The following is a 21,729-nucleotide window of genomic DNA, read 5'->3' as shown; positions in this document are numbered from 1 at the left end:
TTCATAATTACAAAGGAACACAGTATCACCAGTTTCTTATACATAATTATGTTCTCTCTTATAATGGTGGCTTGATCATAAGAAACCATATTTCTAAGACGCAGTAAATGTAAGCTATGTAGGAAGGCATGTACCCATGATCTATGCAGAAGCTAACTGAAGCTACACTGAAGAGCCAAAGAAACCGGTATATGCATGCATATTCAAATACAGAGATATGTAAACAGGCAGGATATGACGCAGCAGTTGGCAATGCCTATATAAGACAACAAGTGTCTGGCACAGTTGATAGATCGATTACTGCTGCTGCAATGGTAGGTTATAAGGATTTAAGCGAGTTTGAATGTGGTGTTATAGTCAGCACACGAGCGATGGGACACAGCATCTCCCAGGTAGGGATAAAGCAAGGATTTTCCTGCACGACTATTCCACGAGTGTACCGTGAGTATCAGGAATCCAGTAAAACATCAAATCTCCGACATCTTTGCAGCTGGAAAAAGATCCTGCAACAGCAGGATCAACACCGACTGAAGAGAATTGTTCAATGTGACTGAAGTGTAACCCTTCTGCAAATTGCTGCAGACTTCAATGCTGGGCCATCAACAAGTGTCAACATGCAAACCATTCAACAGAACATCATCAATATGGGCTTTTGGAGCCAAAGGCCCACTCGTGTACCCTTGACTGCATGACACACAGCTTTACGCCTCGCCTTGGCCTTTCAACACCAACATTGGACTGTTGATGACTGGAAGTATGTTGCCTGGTTGGGTGAATTTCATTTCAAACTGTATCAAGCGGATGGATGTGTACAGATATAGAGACAAACTCATGAACATATGGACCCTGTATGTCAGCAAGGGGCTGTTCAAGCTCATGGAGGCTCTGTAATGGTGTGGGGCATGTGCAGTTGGAGTGATATGGGACCCCTGATATGTCTAGATACATCTCTGACAGGTTACACGTAGGTAAGCGTCCTGTCAGATCACCTGCATCCATTCATGTCCATTGTGCATTCCGACCAACTTGGGCAATTCCAACACAACAAAGTGACACCCCACAAATCCAAAATTGCTACAGTGGCTCCACGAACACTCTTCTGAGTTTAAACACTTCCACTGGCGACCAAGCTCCTCAGGCGTGAACATTATTCAGCATATCTGGGATGCCTTGTAATGTACTGTTCAGAAGACATCTCCATCTCATCATACTCTTAGGTATTTATGGACAGACCTGCACAATTCGTGGTGTCAATTCCTCCAGCACTACTTCAGACATTAGTCAAGTCCATGCCACGCCATGTTGTGGCACTTCTGCGTGCTCGCAGGGGGCCTACATGATATTAGAATGGTGTACCAGTTTCTTTGGCTCTTCAGTGTATCTACCTAATGCACATCTCTTTACATTCACATAAATAGAAGCTGTATTAAGCCTCTATATTTCAGAGGGAAATTATATGGGTCTTGACATGGAATAAGATGCCAGTAATTCAAAAGAAAACTAGAACAGAGGACATCTTTCATTACACAGTGACACCGAAAAGAAAACACAACCAAAAAAGCTGTGATGAGTTCCTGCTGAACATAAAAAACAACATGAAACACACTGCTGTTGTCTGACGTGCAGAACAGCTGGCTCTTTCTGTAAAAGATTATATAAAATCTATCGCCAATAAAAAGGATGTGTGTTGACTGACATTGATGACTCAATGTATCCATTTTATGTCTAATTTTGAATTTGTGTAACAAATACAGCTATTCTGAATTGGATTTTCTACAGTTTCTATGGCAGATCCAAGGAAATGATGAGGTGGTTTCTTCTAATGGGCCACCATGGTTGAAATCTTACCTTTCACTAGCTCATTATTAAGATTTGTAAAATGAAGTAAATTCTTATATTGTATTATTATCACCACCACCACTTTTGTTGTTGTTGTTGTCGTCGTCGTCGCTGCTGCTGCTGCTTGCCACCACCATTACCAGCATTTCATAACGCCATATTTTACTATTCAATTTTGTTTTCACTCAATAGGTTATGCGCATGTTTTGACCTATCCCATGCACTGTGTCACTAACAAAGTAGATAAATAAAAATAATTCCAACAGTATCTTCAAATCTCGAGTCTTCCTACACTCACTACTTTTGCTGCTTAAATTTTCATACAGCCACACTTTCATATAAGGTTCTTGAACTAACTTTACATACTTGCTTAGTATTCTAAAGTGAATGGTGTTGGCCTTGTCACAGACACCAGACTATTGAAAAAAAGACAAATTGTTTGAATTTAATTTCCCCCAAACTTCATTTCTTGAAGACATATTTTGGGATTCATTTGTATTTGTTATTTCAAGCCATAATTAAAACTAATTTATGATGAGCACAGTCTAGAATGAGAACATATTCAAACACAGTAATTTAAAACTAGCATGATTTTCCTAAATCTCATGATATTCATACTTCATTGTTCCCATGAACTACTGAGTCATTCAGCAGGGGAAACCACATGATCTAAGTCACAGACCTAAAGTAGGAAAATATTAAATAAAACTTGAAAACCGTTAAAGTATTTACCATGTGCAGTATATTATCCTCCTACATGATGCTGCTATTGCTTCTTGGCATTTCTGCACTCACCACCCACAAGTTACCTCTATACAGAAACAGGATTTCCGCTCACAAAATCAATCAACACTCTTACCATCAACTGTCTAACTTAGGTTGTTCAAGTTGAAGTGCCCACCCACAGGAAGCTGGATGACTATTATCAGTGGTGGACAGAGACAGGCAACCAGCTGACATGCATAGCTTATTCCATCCTACTGCTCTGGCCACGCGCCTGCTGGCAGAAGTGGTGGCCATGCGATACATACACGTGCATAACACGTCCAACAGAGCTGCCTAGCAGGTAGGTTATACTACCTGCACCTGCCCACGAGTAATCTGATGGGAGGTGATGCTCAATGGGGAACTGTTGGAACAGCCTTGCCTAATTAATGCTAAGTACATCCAGTTAATATAACTAAAACACCACAAAACTGTAGAAGACCATTAGAAAGAGAAAATTATCTTTTTGAAGCCTTCAGAAATTCTCTAAAAAGAACAAAAATTAAAATTGCAGCACCAAATTTCACATATCTGGTTCTATTACTACAAGCATGCTACTATGAATTTCATTTCAAAACCACAGAACCTCACAAATCTGATATGTGCCAGAAAATGCAGCACACAATAATTCAACCATGAAAAGCAGGCTGATTTACTGAACAGTACTAGTGATGCCATATGGTAAGTTTTGTGTGTCATCAATTAATAACAACAGCTGTCTTTAAAGTGGTGCCAATATGGAATAAAAATTGTGAATAATTACAAGAACGTAATATCTATAAATTAATGATTTCACTGTTAGTGTTCCTCATTGTCAATATTATGATGGCAGAATTACTGTTGTCAATCTTCTCATGTGTTATGTTCCAAATCAACATCCAATTGTGTGTGAATCTATTACTTTACCTCTGAATATTTAAATAAGAAACAATATGTCAGCCTCATCTGTACGTAAGTGCACAAAATATAACAGAAATGAGATATATACACTCCTGGAAATTGAAATAAGAACACCGTGAATTCATTGTCCCAGGAAGGGGAAACTTTATTGACACATTCCTGGGGTCAGATACATCACATGATCACACTGACAGAACCACAGGCACATAGACACAGGCAACAGAGCATGCACAATGTCGGCACTAGTACAGTGTATATCCACCTTTCGCAGCAATGCAGGCTGCTATTCTCCCATGGAGACGATCGTAGAGATGCTGGATGTAGTCCTGTGGAACGGCTTGCCATGCCATTTCCACCTGGCGCCTCAGTTGGACCAGCGTTCGTGCTGGACGTGCAGACCGCGTGAGACGACGCTTCATCCAGTCCCAAACATGCTCAATGGGGGACAGATCCGGAGATCTTGCTGGCCAGGGTAGTTGACTTACACCTTCTAGAGCACGTTGGGTGGCACGGGATACATGCGGACGTGCATTGTCCTGTTGGAACAGCAAGTTCCCTTGCCGGTCTAGGAATGGTAGAACGATGGGTTCGATGACGGTTTGGATGTACCGTGCACTATTCAGTGTCCCCTCGACGATCACCAGTGGTGTACAGCCAGTGTAGGAGATCGCTCCCCACACCATGATGCCGGGTGTTGGCCCTGTGTGCCTCGGTCGTATGCAGTCCTGATTGTGGCGCTCACCTGCACGGCGCCAAACACGCATACGACCATCATTGGCACCAAGGCAGAAGCGACTCTCATCGCTGAAGACGACACGTCACCATTCGTCCCTCCATTCACGCCTGTCGCGACACCACTGGAGGCGGGCTGCACGATGTTGGGGCGTGAGCGGAAGACGGCCTAACGGTGTGCGGGGCCGTAGCCCAGCTTCATGGAGACGGTTGCGAATGGTCCTCGCCGATACCCCAGGAGCAACAGTGTCCCTAATTTGCTGGGAAGTGGCGGTACGGTCCCCTACGGCACTGCGTAGGATCCTACGGTCTTGGCGTGCATCCGTGCGTCGCTGCGGTCCGGTCCCAGGTCGACGGGCACGTGCACCTTCCGCCGACCACTGGCGACAACATCGATGTACTGTGGAGACCTCACGCCCCACGTGTTGAGCAATTCGGCGGTACGTCCACCTGGCCTCCCGCATGCCCACTATACGCCCTCGCTCAAAGTCCGTCAACTGCACATACGGTTCACGTCCACGCTGTCGCGGCATGCTACCAGTGTTAAAGACTGCGATGGAGCTCCGTATGCAACGGCAAACTGGCTGACACTGACGGCGGCGGTGCACAAATGCTGCGCAGCTAGCGCCATTCGACGGCCAACACCGCGGTTCCTGGTGTGTCCGCTGTGCCGTGCGTGTGATCATTGCTTGTACAGCCCTCTCGCAGTGTCCGGAGCAAGTATGGTGGGTCTGACACACCGGTGTCAATGTGTTCTTTTTTCCATTTCCAGGAGTGTATTTTTGTAAAGAGATACTGTATGTTACAGTTGATAATCCACATTTAAAATTTTAAGTTTCTGTGAAAAACATATAAAACATGAACACTAAATCTTAAAAACACATACCCATTCTGTCTTGCTCTGAATGAAAGTCCATCCATGCAGAAGTGAAGTGGTTGCTCAATGAGATAGAGTCGTATGCTTCCAATTGCTCCCCTATACAAATTATGATGTGACCTGAAAATATGAGGAGTTACTTCCTAGATGCTACAAACAGTTATACCACTTTGTAGCACATTAAGAGTGAATCAATTTATACAAACAAACTATTCGCTGACAGAATGCAATTTGGTGGGCTTTTTCAGTTATGTAAAAGAGAAATGGGATATCTGTGGGATTGTTTTTTCATTTAAATGAAATATTTACAGAAATATTAAGTTTACTTGAAAACAGGGGAAAAAACAGTGAAAGCCTGTTTTCATTGAAGATAAAATCAAAATAAACTGGAATAAATCTTTTACGAAATCAGCTACTTGCCTTCATCAATTTTATTTTATATAAATGTTATCAAACAAATCAAATCTAATGGGTTTTATTCACAAGTAATAAATTTCAATTTAGCATCAAACATTTCACATGTAATAAAACACAATATCTTTACATAAAGTCACTTTAAACACTCTGTGTTTGCCACTGACTGAGTATCATTATTTGGATGAGAAGCCAACCCAAGGTACTTACCAAAAGTTATTCAACAATTCATTAATTAATTTCACTACCTCAGGAAAATGATAATCTGTTAGCCACAAGTGTGACAACAATAACTGACAGGTCAAGTAGGGTTGTTATGTGGCTTAATAAATATACATGATTACAACACATGGTTAATTGGTTCAACAGTTATTCTGAGTGTCTAGCACCAAGAAAGCTTGCAGTTTCCTGCCATTGCCTGATGAAAAGGTGTGAGCTATTTGACTGGTACATCCTAGCACTGGAGTGAAGTGCATACACAACCAACATTGGATAGCTGCTTCACTTTTATCTGTGATGGCAATGACAATTTCATTATAACACAGTACTAGATTTTGAGAGTCAATTAATTATGAACAGGAGGAGATTTGCTAATGAAAATCAAAGAGTGCAATGACAATAGGGACCTTTCATGGGGAATGGTGAGTTTTGCTAGTTATGGATCATTGAATTTATCCACTAATAATGTTAGTCATCTTAACAGAATTCAGCAAACTGTACAAGAAACATGTCCAGAACACAAAATCACATTTATTCATAGTATTACACTGCAGGAAGCACTGAAATTGTAGTTATTACACACGAGCCAAGTTGTGGATATTAAAATAAAAATCATGAACTTTATTACAGCAAGAGGTCTCTGTCAACAGTAGTTTATCTTGTTTTGAGGGGATATTGAAGCTCATCAAAAATATATTCCTATCATGCAAACATATGGTAGCTCAATTCAGAAAAACCTGTGAAGCAAATGTGGGAACTCTCAGCTACAGTTCAGTTTCTAGTAATGAAGCAAGAGGGTAACTCTTCACACTAAGTTTCTTATCTCCAAAAGCAACTAATTTTTGTTTTCCTGTTGGAATTATGGATTATTTGAGTATGGTGAATTCGATTATGCAAAGAAAAAGCAGAATCTTACCCTTAAATTATATTTCAACTTGAACACATTTACAATGAATCTTTACCTCTTTTCAAAACACCTGAATGAAATTAAATTTCAACATTTCCCCACTTTGAATTCAATAACAGTCAATGTCTATAAAGCAGTCCAGTGCAGCACAAAGTCGAGTTATCTATGAAATGAGTTTTCATGATGTTTCAAAGTTTCAAAAAATGTAAAAGTATGTTCAAAAATATTTTAAAATCCATTTGACATAATGTGGAATGTGTGGTGGGCAGTTTGCAACTTCATGTGATTGATTTACAGTGCAATAACATGTTGAAGTACTCATTAATTACAAAAATGTGATTGATTTCTACAAACTGCTACAGAAGGACACATTTCTGAATTTAAAGGCTTTTGGCTAAGGAATGTTTCAATTTATATTATGGTGAACAATTTGTTAGCCTCACATTGAAAAGTAATTTTGTGAGGAGATGGATCTGTAATATTATCCAGCACATTGAGGTAATTAATCACGTATGTTAAACATAAACAATGCACCTAAGTGTTACACTTTCAAGAAAAGGAAATTAAGTGAAAGGATCAAACGCGCCAGCTGCAGTAATGTGTTGAAAGTACATTAAAACTACTTTTATTTTCACACAATTTATGTATTCTGAACCATGGTTAGATTGGTGTTAGTTACCCTTTGATTAACTAAAAACTCTCTCTGATGTTATTAAGTCAAAACAACTGTAATTTTCCAATATACACTAAGATTTACAATAATACATCCATTTACTAATGATAATCTCAGAGTCACTTCCCTGATGTTAGTTATTACTTGGAGACAACTGGAACATTGGCAGGCATATCTTTGTTTGAATCCATTAGTGCACTTCATAACAATGCATTGTATGAGTGGTGTATGGTGGCCTTAATTAGTTCAGCTTTCACACTGTGTTTATGAAATTGCAGCCCTGCCAGGCACTGAGTGTTGCTTACAGGTGTATGCAGCCAGGTTTGACTGCGCAAAGTGTTTTACAGTACTTACTAAGAGAGAGCCATAGTTTACTCTCATTATCAAATTATTGAGTGATCATCCAGCAGATGCTGAAATGCCTCACACAGAGACACAGCAAAACATTGTTTCCCAAATATTTTGTCTCTCCTGGTAGTCTGCAAAATTTTGGCCTGGGCATGTCCTCACTTCTGATTCAGCAGTTGAGGTTCTTCAATCCACCGATCAAATTATTTGTTAGTAATTTTGTTTGTCATCTTTTCCACAGTAAACAAATAAATATCTGCCACAAAATTTTCCTTCTAAAGGCATTCCATAATAATATTTTGTTTGGTTCAGAAGCTAAAATATATAACTCTTGTCCCAACTGGTTTTAGCTCATTCATAGGCTTATAACACAATTGTGTTGTTAATAACTGCTGATGACTCGGAAATGGTCTAAGGGTTGAAACAGTTGACACAACAAATCAATTTTTACACAACTGGGTCTGCTATTGACACATATCGATACCAACAGTTGTGTATGCCGCATGTACAAGATGAGAAGCCCACTGGACAAAATGACAATGCTTAGTTTGCTGATATCTCTCTTTATCTGTGAACTCCATTTCCTACTGGATCGAAAGTTGTAAGGATCCTTCAATCCGAGCTCAAGCTTGTGCACTATTGTTGCTGACCTACAGACCAAACAAGTAAGAAGTCCACCACGCAATGCCATTTAAAAAAAAGGACTATAATTGACAATGGTAAATGACAAACATGCATTTAGCCATATTTCTCAGAACTGCCAAACTGGAAATAAAATCAACTTTGTTAGTATTACTTACAAGCATACTTCCACGGGTTCACTTTAGATTTGTTCTGTGTTCACTTAGCATGGTGTTTTGGTAGGCCATAGACATGAGTGTACATTGCAGAAAGCAGAGAAAGTGGCAAAGGGGGTGGGGGAGGACAAGGAGGAGGGTGGGAGGCAGCTGACCATGCCCGCCTCCCATATCAGTCACTTCTTGATCTTTTCTTTAACATAATCTGAACAGGATCTAAACTTGCCAATGATCACCAAAATGTCATTTACAATTATATCATTCACGGAAGGTACATATCTATTCCTACAATACCCACAGCATATTTGCACAACTTACCGCACTTTTGTCTCCTTTTTCCCTGATTCGCTGTCAGAATCAACATCCCTGCAAAATTTTAAAAAAAAGTAAAAATAATTGAGATTAGTAGTATTGTGTACTGACATAAAAATTAAGCATAATAAAAGAAATCAAATTTCTACAGGAAGATTATTAAGCAAGTGAGCAAAACTATAAATCAGGTCAAAATATGTAGCCCAGCAATGCATCAAGGATAGAAATTCAGAATCTCGTTTGCCATAAGCAACAAGCTAAGTAAAAATGGAGTAAAAGCTCAGATTGTAGATTGATGGGGGGACGAAATTAGCAAAACTTCCTGGCAGATTAAAATGTGTGCCAGACAGACTCGAACTCGCAACCTTCGCCTTCTTCAGGCAAGTGCTCTGCCAAAACATGACTCACAACATGTCCTCACAGGTTTACTTCCGTCAGTACCTCATCTCCCGGAAAGAAATTAGGCTTATTGTTTCTCATCAAACCATCCCAACATCTCTCTTAAGAGAGAGATTTAAATAAACCCCAGAAATCCTAAACCTAGATAGCAATTTTAACTGTTTCCTCTTTCATCCATTACAATTAATAGGTACTACAGCTTTTAATAGTCAATATAAAACAGTGCCACAAACATAGAGGTGGTTGGTTGGTTGAATGATTGTTTGTTAGAGTTAAAGGGACCAACCTGTGAGGTTGGTTGGTTTGTAGATCAAAGGGATTAAACTGCATGGTTATCAATCTCTTTTTGCTTAGTCACTCAGGTCTTGGATTGAAACCATACCCCAAAAGAATCCTATCACCTGAAATCCAGGGAAAAGCAAAATGCATAAAACTGTGAGTGTAACCACACAGAAGAAAAGAAATGAAAGTTAAAAACCAAAATTGAAAACATTAACTAAAAGGGAAAGTGGTGGAAGGTGTTAAAACAATTTAGCACATGGCTTTGGCTGGCTGAGCACAAGAATAAACAGGATGAGCCAGCCACCCTGCAACACACTAAAATCTCTAGCCTAAAAACACAAGACAAGAGAAAAACAGATAGTGAAAAGACAAAAATCAAGTCGAAGAAACAGCACCAGAAATAGCAAGGGGGAGTAAAAAAGTAAAAAATGCACACAGGGTGAAGGCCTGGGAAATAAGTTCAGGTGCCCAACCTTAGATTGAAGGATACCCCCCCCCCCCCTCTCGAATAAAACTTAAAACTAGATCAGCTGTTCAGCTGTTGGGGCATTGTCACCTAACACTATAGGTATTGCATCAGGAAAGTTAAGCATCCACTTCAGGGCACCTAGGTTGGGATAGTCCTACAAGATATGGGCTTCTGTCAATCGAGAAGTGCATCGACAGTGGGGTCGGTCCTCACGATGGAGGAGATGACCATGAGTCAGCCAAGTATGGCCGATGAGCTGGCAAAGAGCAATGGAGTCCCTGCAAGCGGCTCGCATGGATGACCCTCCACATATTCGCTGTCTCCTCTATAGGATGTAATCTATTTAGCGTAATTAGGGTACGCCCTTCGGTATTCCAGATCCCAGAAACTTTATGGCGTAAGGCCGATCTGAGATCAGTTTATGGTGTGTCAATCTCCAGTCAGTTTACCGGTAGCCCGTTTGGTCAGCCTGTCAGCAAGTTCATTTCCCGGGTGCTGATATGTCCTGAGTTACATATAAAGGCCACTGAATATCCATGGTGCTCAAGGGCATAAACAGACACCTGGATAATCATTATCAAAGGATGGCGAGGGAAGCACTAGTCGAGAGCTTGTAGGCTCCTTAAGAAGTCACTAAGGATGAGGAAGGACTCCCCAGTGCAGGAGCTGAAATGCTCAAGAGCGCGAGAGATGGATGCCAACTCTGCAATGAAAACACTGCAGCCATCAGACAGGGAGTGCTGTTCAGTATGTCCACCCTAAGCATAAGCCAAGCAACTGTGACCATCTATCTGAGCCCTGGAAGTCAACAAGAAGAGATAAAAATTGGTGGCAGAGTGTGTCATGATGAACTAAGTCTTTTGGGCCTTGTGATATGTCCAGACAAAAAGCTGTGGCAGTGGTATGGACCATGGATGTGTACCTGAGTGGACTCAGAGGAAAGGTGGCAGAGGGAAAAAGTTCTGAAAGAAGGGACCAAATGCAGATTGCTATCATAATACCTGACCTGGACTGCCGTTGCGGGAGATGGAGTACCCTGGTTGGGAAGAGGAGGCAGTAATTTGGGTGCTCAGGTGAACTACAGACATATGCAGCATAATTAACCAGCAGTTGGTGGCACCTGATGCGCAATGGATGGACCCCAGCCTCCACGAGTAGGCTGTTCACAGGGCTTGTTCGAAAAGCTCCCATCACAAGCCAAACCCTGTAGTGGTGTATAGAGTCCAGTATCCACAATGCTGAGGGTGATGCTGAACCATAAGCCAGACTCTCATAATCAAGGTGGAACTGTACTAGAGCTTTATATAGCTGCAAAAGAGTAGAGTGATCTGCACCCCAGCTAGTGTTACTCACGCAGTGAAGATTGTTAAGATGCCGCCATCAGTTTTGCTTATCTGATGAATATGGGGAAGCCAAGTTAGCTGGGCAACGACGACCAATTCTAACAAGCAATAAGTCTCCAATATAATAAGCAGCTGGTCATCGAGGTAAAGTTCTTGATGTGGGTGGACAGTACGGCGATGGGGAAGTGCATGATGCAAGTCTTGGCAGCTGAATACTGAAAGCCAAGGATGAGGGCCAATGATAGCACCTTTAGTATGGCACCTTGCAGTCATCATTCAGCAGAGCCAATACTAGAGGAGGAAAGGGAATGCAAAGATCATCAGCAGATAGGGAATGTGATACTGAGGACCCTGCAGCTGCTGCCAGACCATTAATGGCCACTAAAAACAGAGGAACACTCAATACAGAGCCCTGCGAGATCTCATTCTGTTCGATAAAGGCTGAACTGTGGAAATCTCTGACTTGAACCCGGACAATACGGAGCGACAAAAAATTCCGTATGCATATCAGGAGCGGGCATCAGAGACCCCACTCGTGTAATGTAGTGAGGATATGATGTCTCCTTGTTGTGTCATAGGCCTTTTTTTAAGTAAAAAAAGATGGCAATAAAGTGTTGACATTGGGCAAAGGCTGTACGGACAGCAGACTCTAGGCATACCAAATTATCTGTGATGGAGTAGCCTTGACGGAAACTACCCAGGGCCAGAGCAAGAAGGCCCCACGACCAACACAGCTGCCAGCTCACCGTGCATTCGAGTAACTTACACAGAGCATTGGTGAGGCTAATGGTGCGGTAGCTGTCCATCTCTAGGGCATTTTTACCAGGTTTCAACAATGGGATGATGATGGGTTTCCCACCACTGCGACAGGAATGCACCCTCACTTCAGATGCGGTTGAAGATGGCAAGGAGGTGATGCTGGTAACCCACTGAGAAATGTTTAAGCATTTAATAGTGAATATGGTCTAATTCTGGAGCTGCATCAGGGCAATGGGCAAGGGCACCGAGGAATTCCCACTCATTGAACGGAGCTTGTGCGGCTCAAGGTGGCGGGCAGTAAAACTTAAGCGCTTTCATTCTACTCGCTGCTTTAGGATAGGAAAGGCAGGGTGATAATTCTCAGATGCATAAGTTTGAGCACAATGCACAGCATAATGTTTGATGATTGCATCTCGGTTGGTATATACAAGGTGGTCCATTGATCGTGACCGGGCCAAATATCTCACGAAATAAGCATCAAACGAAAAAACTATGAAGAACAAAACTTGTCTACCTTGAAGGGGGAAACAAGATGGCGCTATGGTTGGCCCGCTAGATGGCACTGCCACAGGTCAAACGGATATCAACTGCGTTTTTTTAAAAAAAGAACCCCCATTTTTATTACATATTCGTGTAGTACATAGAGAAATATGAATGTTTTAGTACGACCACTTTTTTCGCTTTGTGATAGATGGCGCTGTAATAGTCACAAACATATCGCTCACAGTTTTAGACGAACAGTTGGTAACAGGTAGGTTATTTAAATTAAAATACAGAACGTAGGTACGTTTGAACATTTTATTTCGGTTGTTCCAATGTGATGCACGTACCTTTGCGAACTTATCATTTCTGAGAACACATGCTGTTACAGCGTGATTTCCTATAAATACCACATTAATGCAACAAATGCTCAAAATGATGTCCGTCAACCTCAATGCATTCGGCAATAGGTGTAACGACATTCCTCTCAACAGCGAGTAGTTCGCCTTCTGTAATGCTTGCACATGCATTAACAATGCGCTGACACATGTTGTCAGGCATTGTCGGTGGATCACGATAGCAAATATCCTTCAACTTTCCCCACAGAAAGAAATCCGGGGACGTCAGATCCGGTGAAGATGCAGGCCATGGTATGGTGCTTCGACAACCAATCCACCTGTCATGAAATATGTTATTCAGTACTGCTTCAACCGCACGCGAGCTATATGCCGGACATCCATCATGTTGGAGGTACACCGCCATTGTCATGCAGTGAAACATCTTGTACTAACCTCAGTAGAACATTACATAGGAAATCAACATACATTGCACCATTTCGATTGCCATCGATAAAATGGGGGCCAATTATCCTTCCTCCCATAATGCCGCGCCATACATTAACCCACCAAGGTGGCTGATGTTCCACTTGTCGCAGCCATCGTGGATTTTCTGTTGCCCAATAGTGCATATTATGCCGGTTTACGTTACCGCTGTTGGTGAATGACGCTTCGTCGCTAAATAGAACATGTGCAAAAAATCTATCGTCCCATAATTTCTCTTGTGCCCAGTGCAGAACTGTGCACAACGTTCATAGTTGTCACCATGCAATTCCTGGTGCATAGAAATATGGTACGGGTACAATCACTGTTGATGTAACATTCTCAACACCAACGTTTTTGAGATTCCTGATTCTTGCACAATTTGTCTGCTACTGATGTGCAGATTAGCCGTGACAGCAGCTAAAACACCTACTTGGGCATCATCGCATGTTGCAGGTCGTGGATGACGTTTCACATGTGGCTGAACACTTCCTGTTTCCATATATAATGTAGCTATCTGGCAAATGGTCCGGACACTTGGATGATGTCGTCCAGGATATCGAGCAGCATACATAGCACACACCCATTGGGCATTTTGATCACAATAGCCATACATCAACACGATATTGACCTTTTCCGCAATCGGTATATGGTCCATTTTAACACGGGTAATGTATCACGAAGCAAATACCGTCTGCACTGGCAGAATGTTACGTGATACCACGTACTTATATGTTTGTGACTATTACAGCACCATCTATCACAAAGCGAAAAAAGTGGTCCAACTAAAACATTCATATTTCTTTACATACTACACAAATATCTAATAAAAATGGGGATTCCTATTAAAAAAACGCAGTTGATATCCATTTGACCTATGGCAGCGCCATCTAGCGGGCCAACCATAGCGCCATCTGGTTTCCCCATTCAAGCTAGAAACGTTTTGTTCTTTGTAGTTTTTTCGCAAGATATTTGGCCCAGTCACAATGAATGGACATCCTGTATAGCTCCATTCGTGGAAATCCCAGGTACACCTGCAGGGGTCTGGAATCTGTAAAGGTGTCTGATCTTAGTCCAAACCTGAGGAGGAGAGGTACAGGATCCAACAGTTGAAACATACAGTTCCCAACACTCCTGCTTCGGCCTCTTTATCAGTTGGCAGGCCCAGGCACGGAGCCATTTAAAGGCAATTACATCCTCCAGCCATGGGCGCCACTTATGATGTTGGAGAGCCCGCCTATGATCTCTAATGGCCTCGGCGATTTCTGGCGACCACCAAGCCACTGTCTTCCACCGAGGGGATCCTGAGGAACAGGGGATTGTTAAGTAGGCAGCTGAAGCAATGGTCGCAGCTGTGTTTTGGATCACCAAACTGATATTGCCATGCGGTGGAGATCCAACAATGACAGCAGCGATGAAAGTAACGCAGTCAACTCTGTCAAGAGCCCATCTGGACAGGCAACCAGTGGAGTGACGCTGGGGTAGGCACAGGAAAATCGGAAAGTGATCACTCCCACACAGGTCGTCATGAACTCTCCAGTGAATAGATGGTAGAAGGCCAGGGCTGCAGACTGAAAGCTCAATGGCCAACTAGGTGCAATGTGGCATACTGAAATGTGTGGGTGCCCCAGTATTTAAGAGACAATGTTGAGGTGTGCCAGTAAATTTTCAAAATCTTTACCTCAGCCAGTGCTCACGTTCCACCCCACAGAGGGTTATGGGAATGGAAATCACCCAGAATAAGGAAAGATCGGGGTGGGGGTGTTGAAAACCAGTGCAGCCTATACATTTTGAGACACTTCACCATCTGAGGAAAGATTGACATTGCAGATGGTAAGATCCTGCATTGTCCTTACCCTGTTAACCACAGCCTCCAAAGTTGTTTGGAGACACACAGGTTCACCATATATAGAGTCAAGGACATATATACATCACCTGACACCCTGTCATAGACCGTACAGCTCTTGTAATATCCTCAACAGCCGTGAAGGTTGGGGGTCAGATTTGTTGGAAAGTAAGTTTCGTGAAGGGCAATGACTAAAGCAGGTGAAGTGCTTAAGATTTGTAGTAACAGGTGGAGGATCCACAGGAGGATCAAGCTCTCAGTGTACTGGAAGGGCACAAAGGGACCGAGGGGGCAGTTTATGCCACTGGTTGAGTGCTTGTGGTAGTTGTTTCAATTGGTTCTGAGGCTTTGGGGAGATCTAGGTCCTCTGGGGCCACCAGGATCTTCACCAAATCCTCACAATTGGAGGATGGCGGAAGTAGTGATGTGGGGGCCATCGGGATCTCTTTCTTCTTCTCACATCTCCTTAGGCTTAACTGTCCGGGAGGGCTTCCATGAGTTGATCTCAGGAACTGATGATGAACGTGAAGCCCTACAACCATCAACTTGTGGCTTCTTCAGCCACTGCCTGATGTATGGCCTCACAGCAGCAGAAACCTGGTAAGGTAGTGTCCCAAGGGACTGCTTCCCAGCAAGAGAAGCTAGAGAAGGTTCGTGCTTCTCCAGCTGAGGGATGGGGACTGACGTCCCCCCCCCCCCCCCCCAATGGCGGGGGGGGGGGGGGGCATTGCTCCCGAAGTAGGTGGGAAGGAAGCAATGGGAGGAGGAAAGGGGGCAGGCATAGTCTGGAGGCTCTGAGGGCCCACTTTAAGGGGTATAGCTGATAGGGATGCTGTTTCCAGAAAGGACGATGTCGTAGCCATAGTTCCCCTCTTCCTGATAAATGGTGCAGTCTGGTGTACAGGGGGAATGGTGCTCTTTGCAGTTGACACAAATGGCAGGAGGAGCACAAGGAATGGTCACGTGTGACGGACGTGCATACTACCAGTATGTGGGACTGGCATTACACTGAGAGGACATGTGCCCAAACACCACAGAGGGGGAGGAACACAGGGTTAAATGTCACATTGGTACACCATCACCCTGCCTTTTTCAGGCAACATATTGCTCTCTAAGGCCAAGATGAAGGCACCGGTAGCATCCCTGCTGTCCTTTGGTATCTATTCACATGCCTGACAAAGTGTACACCTCGTAGCTGTAGGTTGATGCACAAATCATGGGACTGCACGAGAAAATCTCTATGAAATATAACCCCTTGCACCACGTTTAAGCTCTTATGTGGGGTGATGGAAACTAGGACATCACCCAGCTTGTCACAGGCAAGCAATGCCTGTGACTGGGCAGGAGAGGCTGTTTTTATCAGAATTGACCCATTCCTCATTGTGGACATTCCCGCCACTGCCCCGAACCTGCCCTCTAAGTGCTCTCTGGGAAACAGATGCATTGTTGTTAAAAAGGATTCCCATCAGATCTTGTGCAAACTAAAAAATGGGGAGAGTATGTCTCTCCTTGATCCTTAGCCCTGCATTCCTCCCATGGTGCAGACAGGGAAGGGAATGATTTGGGGTCATATCTAGTCAGCATTATACTGGCCTTTTCCTTGCTTAGAAACTGCTGGGGCTGTTCGACTACCAGCAATGGGCAACTTCATCCCTTTTATTGCGTGTCACTCGCCCTGATAGCAACCACTCCGATCAAGGGCATTCCCCAAGGGCATCACCCAGCCACAACAAAGGCCACCTGGCATGATGGCTGTGGCTGGCAGTCCTGATGCCCCCAAAAAACGGGCATCTACTCCTTAGCACACATTGAAGTTGCAACTCAGGTATCATCAACAGTGCGATCTCTGTGTTGTGTTGTCAGGGGGCTACAACCTAGAGGGTACATGATGACCCCCCCCCCCCCCCCACACACACACACACACACACACACACACACACACACACACACACACACACACACACACACACACACACACAATGGATATGAAGTATGCAACCCGCAAAACTTCCTCGCCCTAAAGGCTGGATGACAGGTGCAATTACATTTCCATTACAATACTAAGTGCAGAAGGTCTTAGGGCACAATGGACACATGACGCACCACATAGGATGTCCTTCCCCAAATGGCCCACACTTCTGTAGAATTTGGGAAGGTGGAGGTCAAACCCAAAAGGGAGACCATAAATCATTAAGCCAAAACATAGAAGATTCCTTTTAGTCGCCTCTTATGACAGACAGGAATACCTTGGGCCTATTTTAACCCCCGAACCTGAATTGGCGGGGGAGGGGGGGGGGGGGACAGTATGCAAGGTCATCAGCCCCTTCATCCCACATCTATCAAACCAGGACTAATCCTCAGTAGAAGGATACAAAAGGCAAATCCTGGGAAGCCTGAGTGTATGTAAGATACAGTAAGACAGAGACAAATTCAAGGAGAAATAGGAGGGGAGTGAGAGGCCGCTCTGCCCAGAATGCAGTTGGAGGCCCCTGGAGCACACTATGCGGTAGGAGAGAGACCCTCTGCATCCCACCAGTGCCACTTCACTGTCCGTTACCCCACAAAAATGAGTACCACAGACAAGATAACATTTTAGGAAAGATAAAACATTAAAAACGTCAAACACAAGAAAAAATAGGGTCAGACGAGACCTCTGAGCAAGGGTCGCTGAGGGTCTCCTGGGCCACAGCAGGCAAGGGGTGCCCCTCCAACTCTCAGGCAGTCAATGAGATCACAGTACCCCACCTCACAGAGATGAGTAGAAACCATGTTAGTGGGTGAAATGTAAAATCAGGTCAGCTGCTTTGGCGTTGTCTGTTAGCACCAGAGGAAGCACATTAGGAAGCTTAAGATATCAACATAAAACAGCCAAATTTGGGCAGTTGAGCAGGATGCGAACCATCGTCAGGCGAGCACCACATCGGCAGTGAGGTGGGTCCTCACGTCTGAGAATGTGGCCATAGGTCAGCAAAGTGTGACCAATGGTTAGCCAACACACAGAGTACGCGAAGGAACTTGCCCCCCTCCTTGCAGTGGTGTATCGTACGTCTCTACAAGAGCATAGTGTTCCAAAGGATTGGAAAAGGGCACAGGTCATCCCCATTTTCAAGAAGGGACGTCGAACAGATGTGCAGAACTATAGACCTATATCTCTAACGTCGATCAGTTGTAGGATTTTGGAACACTTATTATGTTCAAGTATAATGACTTTTCTGGAGACTAGAAATCTACTCTGCAGGAATCAGCATGGGTTTCGAAAAAGGTGATTGTGTGAAACCCAGGTCGCGCTATTCGTCCACGAGACTCAGAGGGCCATAGAGACGGGTTCCCAGGTAGATGCCGTGTTTCTTGACTTCTGCAAGGCGTTTGATACAGTTCCCCACAGTCGTTTAAAGAACGAAGTAAGAGCACATGGACTATAAGACCAATTGTGTCATTGGATTGAAGAGTTCCTAGATAACAGAACGCAACATGTCATTCTCAATGGAGAGAAGTCTTCCAAAGTAAGAGATGATTTCAGGTGTGCCGCAGGGGAGTGCCGTAGGACCGTTGCTATTCACAATATACATCAATGACGTTGTGGATAACATCGGAAGTTCACTGAGGCTTTTTGCAGATGATGCTGTGGTGTATCGAGAGGTTGTAACAATGGAAAATTGTACTGAAATGCAGGAGGATCTGCAGTGAATTGACGCATGGTGCAGGGAATGGCAATTGAATCTCAATGTAGACAAGTGTACTGTGCTGCGAATACATAGAAAGATATATCCCTTATCATTTAGCTACAAAATAGCAGGTCAGCAACTGGAAGCAGTTCATTCCATAAATTATCTGGGAGTAGGCATTAGGAGTGATTTAAAATGGAATGATCATATAAAGCTGATCGTCGGTAAAGCAGATGCCAGACAGATTCATTGGAAGAAAACAAAGGAAGTAGGTTACAGTACACTTGTTCGCCCACTGCTTGAATATTGCTCACCGATGTGGGACCCGTACCAGATGGGGTTGATAGAAGAGATAGAGAAGATCCAACGGAGAGCAGCACGCTTCGTTACAGGATCATTTAGTAATCTCAAAAGCATTACGGAGATGTTAGATAAACTCCAGTGGAAGACTATGCAGGAGAGACGCTCAATAGCTCGGTACGGGCTTTTGATGAAGTTTCGAGAACATACCTTCACCGAGGAGCCAAGCAGTATATTGCTCCCTCCTACGTATATCTCGCAAAGAGATCCTGAGGATAAAATCAGAGAGATTAGATCCCACACAGAGGCATACCGACAATCTTTCTTTCCATGAACAATACGAGACTGGAATAAAAGGGAGAACCAATATAGGCACTCAAAGTACCCTCCACCACACACCGTCAGGTGGCTTGCAGAGTATGGATGTAGATGTAGAACAAAGGACAGTCAGTTCCCTGCAAGAGAAGTGAAGGGAACACTGCCACGTGGTCGTGGTCTCCTTTATTGCCCTCAGTTTGGAGAGTCCAGTGTGCTGGCATACACCTTCGCCAGCACACCGGTCAGCACTAGGAAACATTGTATAGCAGGCACTCAACTAAACGCGCCTACGACAAGAGAAGACCAAGAGACACCCACAAGCTACATGCTGATAATGCCCACTGGGCCGCGTGCTGTCTCAATCTTGGTACCAGAATAATATGTCGCATCAGGATTCAGTTCGCATTTCACCTCACATCTTAGATAGTTGTAAGGGAACATATAGTTGTGATATGGACATGGACAAGATTCAAGGATTAGTACATGTTATTTGATTGCTGTTAAACACTGAAATTCAGACTGGTAAAGTCTGGTAACCAACTTTGCCAAGTGGTCGGCATATCCATTCCCTGAGATCCCAACACTTCCAGAGGTTCAAACAAAGATTATTGCCCATCTACCTTGATGGAGGTCAGAAAGAAGATCCCACATAGTCGTGACTAACAGGAGACAAGAGTAGCACTGGTTTATAACCTGAAGGCTGCTCAGGGAGTCGCTGTAGATTAGAAGTATCTTTCCAGTCCAATAAAGAGTGTGGCTAAGGGCTCATTTGATGCCCACAAATTCAGCAGTGAACACACTGCTTCTATTCATCAGGGAGCGTAGTTAACTGAGTCCTGTATGTATGTATGCAAAACCGGTTCATCCATCGACCGCTGAACCATCAGTGTATGCCACTCCCAAAACCAGAAATGCATTGAATACAGCTGGAAACAGGTGGCGAAACACCAGGGGTCAACTGAGTCTTTTGGTCCAAAGGATAAATCGAGACAGGTCCAACATCGGGCAATAGCTCCCTGACAAGAGGCAACTGTGGGGAAGTTGGAGTTCAGAGCTGACTCTCTATAGTCTAACTGCAATTGTGAACCCAATTCTGAGTCTCTGTCACTGTAGGTGGATCTCCCTACTAGGAAAAAGGACACAGTAGTTTGGATGCTTACGGGAGCTGCAAATATATGTAGCATAATTGAGTAGCTGTTGTTGATGCCTGTTCCATAATAAAGGGACCCCAGTCTCCACAAGTAGGCTGTTCACAGGGCTAGCTCGAAAGGCTCCTGCTGCAAGTTTGACCCCACAGTGGCGTATCGGCACCAGTGACCGCAATGCTGAGGGCAATGTCGAATCATACGCCAGACTCCCATAATCAAGACTGAACAGGAATAGGGCTTTGTAAAGCCACAGAAGGATAGTGCAGTCTGCACCCAAACTAGTGTTCCTGAAGCAGCAAAATGTATGAAGGTGTAGCCAGCATCTTTGCTTAAGCTGGTGAAGACGGGGAAGCCATGTCAGCCGGGCATCGAAGAGCAGTTCCGAAAAGCAGTAAGTCTCCACCACACTGAGCAATTGGTCGTTGAGGTCATGTCCTGGTTGTGGATTAACAGTATGATGGTGATGGTATTTCATCTGAAGTGCATGACACAAGTCTCGGTGGCTGAAAACTGAAAGATGTGGGTGAGGGCCCATGACTGTGCCTTTTGAATGGTGCCTGCAGTTGACATTCAGCAACACCCATACTAGAGGAGCAACAGTAAAAGCAAAAACCATTGGCATACGAGGGTGCTACGGAAGATCTCACAGCTGCTGCTAGAACATTGAGGGCTACTTGGAGGAGAGGGACACTCAATACAGAGCACTGTGGGAACCCATTCTCTTTCAATATGGAGGTACTGTGGGTAGCACAAACTCGCACCCAGAAAGTACAGATTGACAAGAAGTTCTGGACAAAAATTGGAACTGGGCCTCCGAGAACTCACATCAGATAGTGAGTGTGTGGTGTTGCCATGTGATGTCATAAGACTTTTGCAGGTTGAAGACAGCAATACGGTGTTGATGCCAGTCAAAAGCCATCTGGATGGCAGACTCCAGTCAAACCAAATTATCAGCAGTGCAACGACCTTGGAGAAAACCGCACTGGGACAGAGCCAGAAGGCTTTGAGACTCATGGAGTCAAAACTGCCACTGGCTCACCACATGTTCAAGTAAGTTGTCCATCTCTAGGGGTGCTTACCTAGCTTCAGTACTGGGACGATGGTGCTTTCTCACCACTG

General features: G+C 43.8%; 1 protein-coding gene across 3 annotated transcripts in view; it reads right to left on the bottom strand.

The window, feature by feature from the left end:
* Nucleotides 1-21,729, bottom strand: part of LOC124721910 (transmembrane protein 39A) — a 192,239-nt gene that overhangs the window by 147,196 nt on the left and 23,314 nt on the right. For all 3 annotated transcript variants that reach the window (XM_047247062.1, XM_047247063.1, XM_047247064.1), the window contains exons 3-4: nt 8,790-8,837; nt 5,123-5,233 (exon numbers count right to left, since the gene is read on the bottom strand). In XM_047247062.1, the coding sequence (XP_047103018.1) occupies nt 5,123-5,233; nt 8,790-8,837 (159 nt within the window). The remainder of the gene's footprint in view (nt 1-5,122; nt 5,234-8,789; nt 8,838-21,729) is intronic.

This window comes from Schistocerca piceifrons, chromosome X (assembly GCF_021461385.2).
Source record: "Schistocerca piceifrons isolate TAMUIC-IGC-003096 chromosome X, iqSchPice1.1, whole genome shotgun sequence".
Taxonomy (NCBI): Eukaryota; Metazoa; Arthropoda; class Insecta; order Orthoptera; family Acrididae; genus Schistocerca; species Schistocerca piceifrons.
Note: the sequence above shows the minus strand (reverse complement) of the source record. Positions and strands in the feature narration are given on the sequence as shown.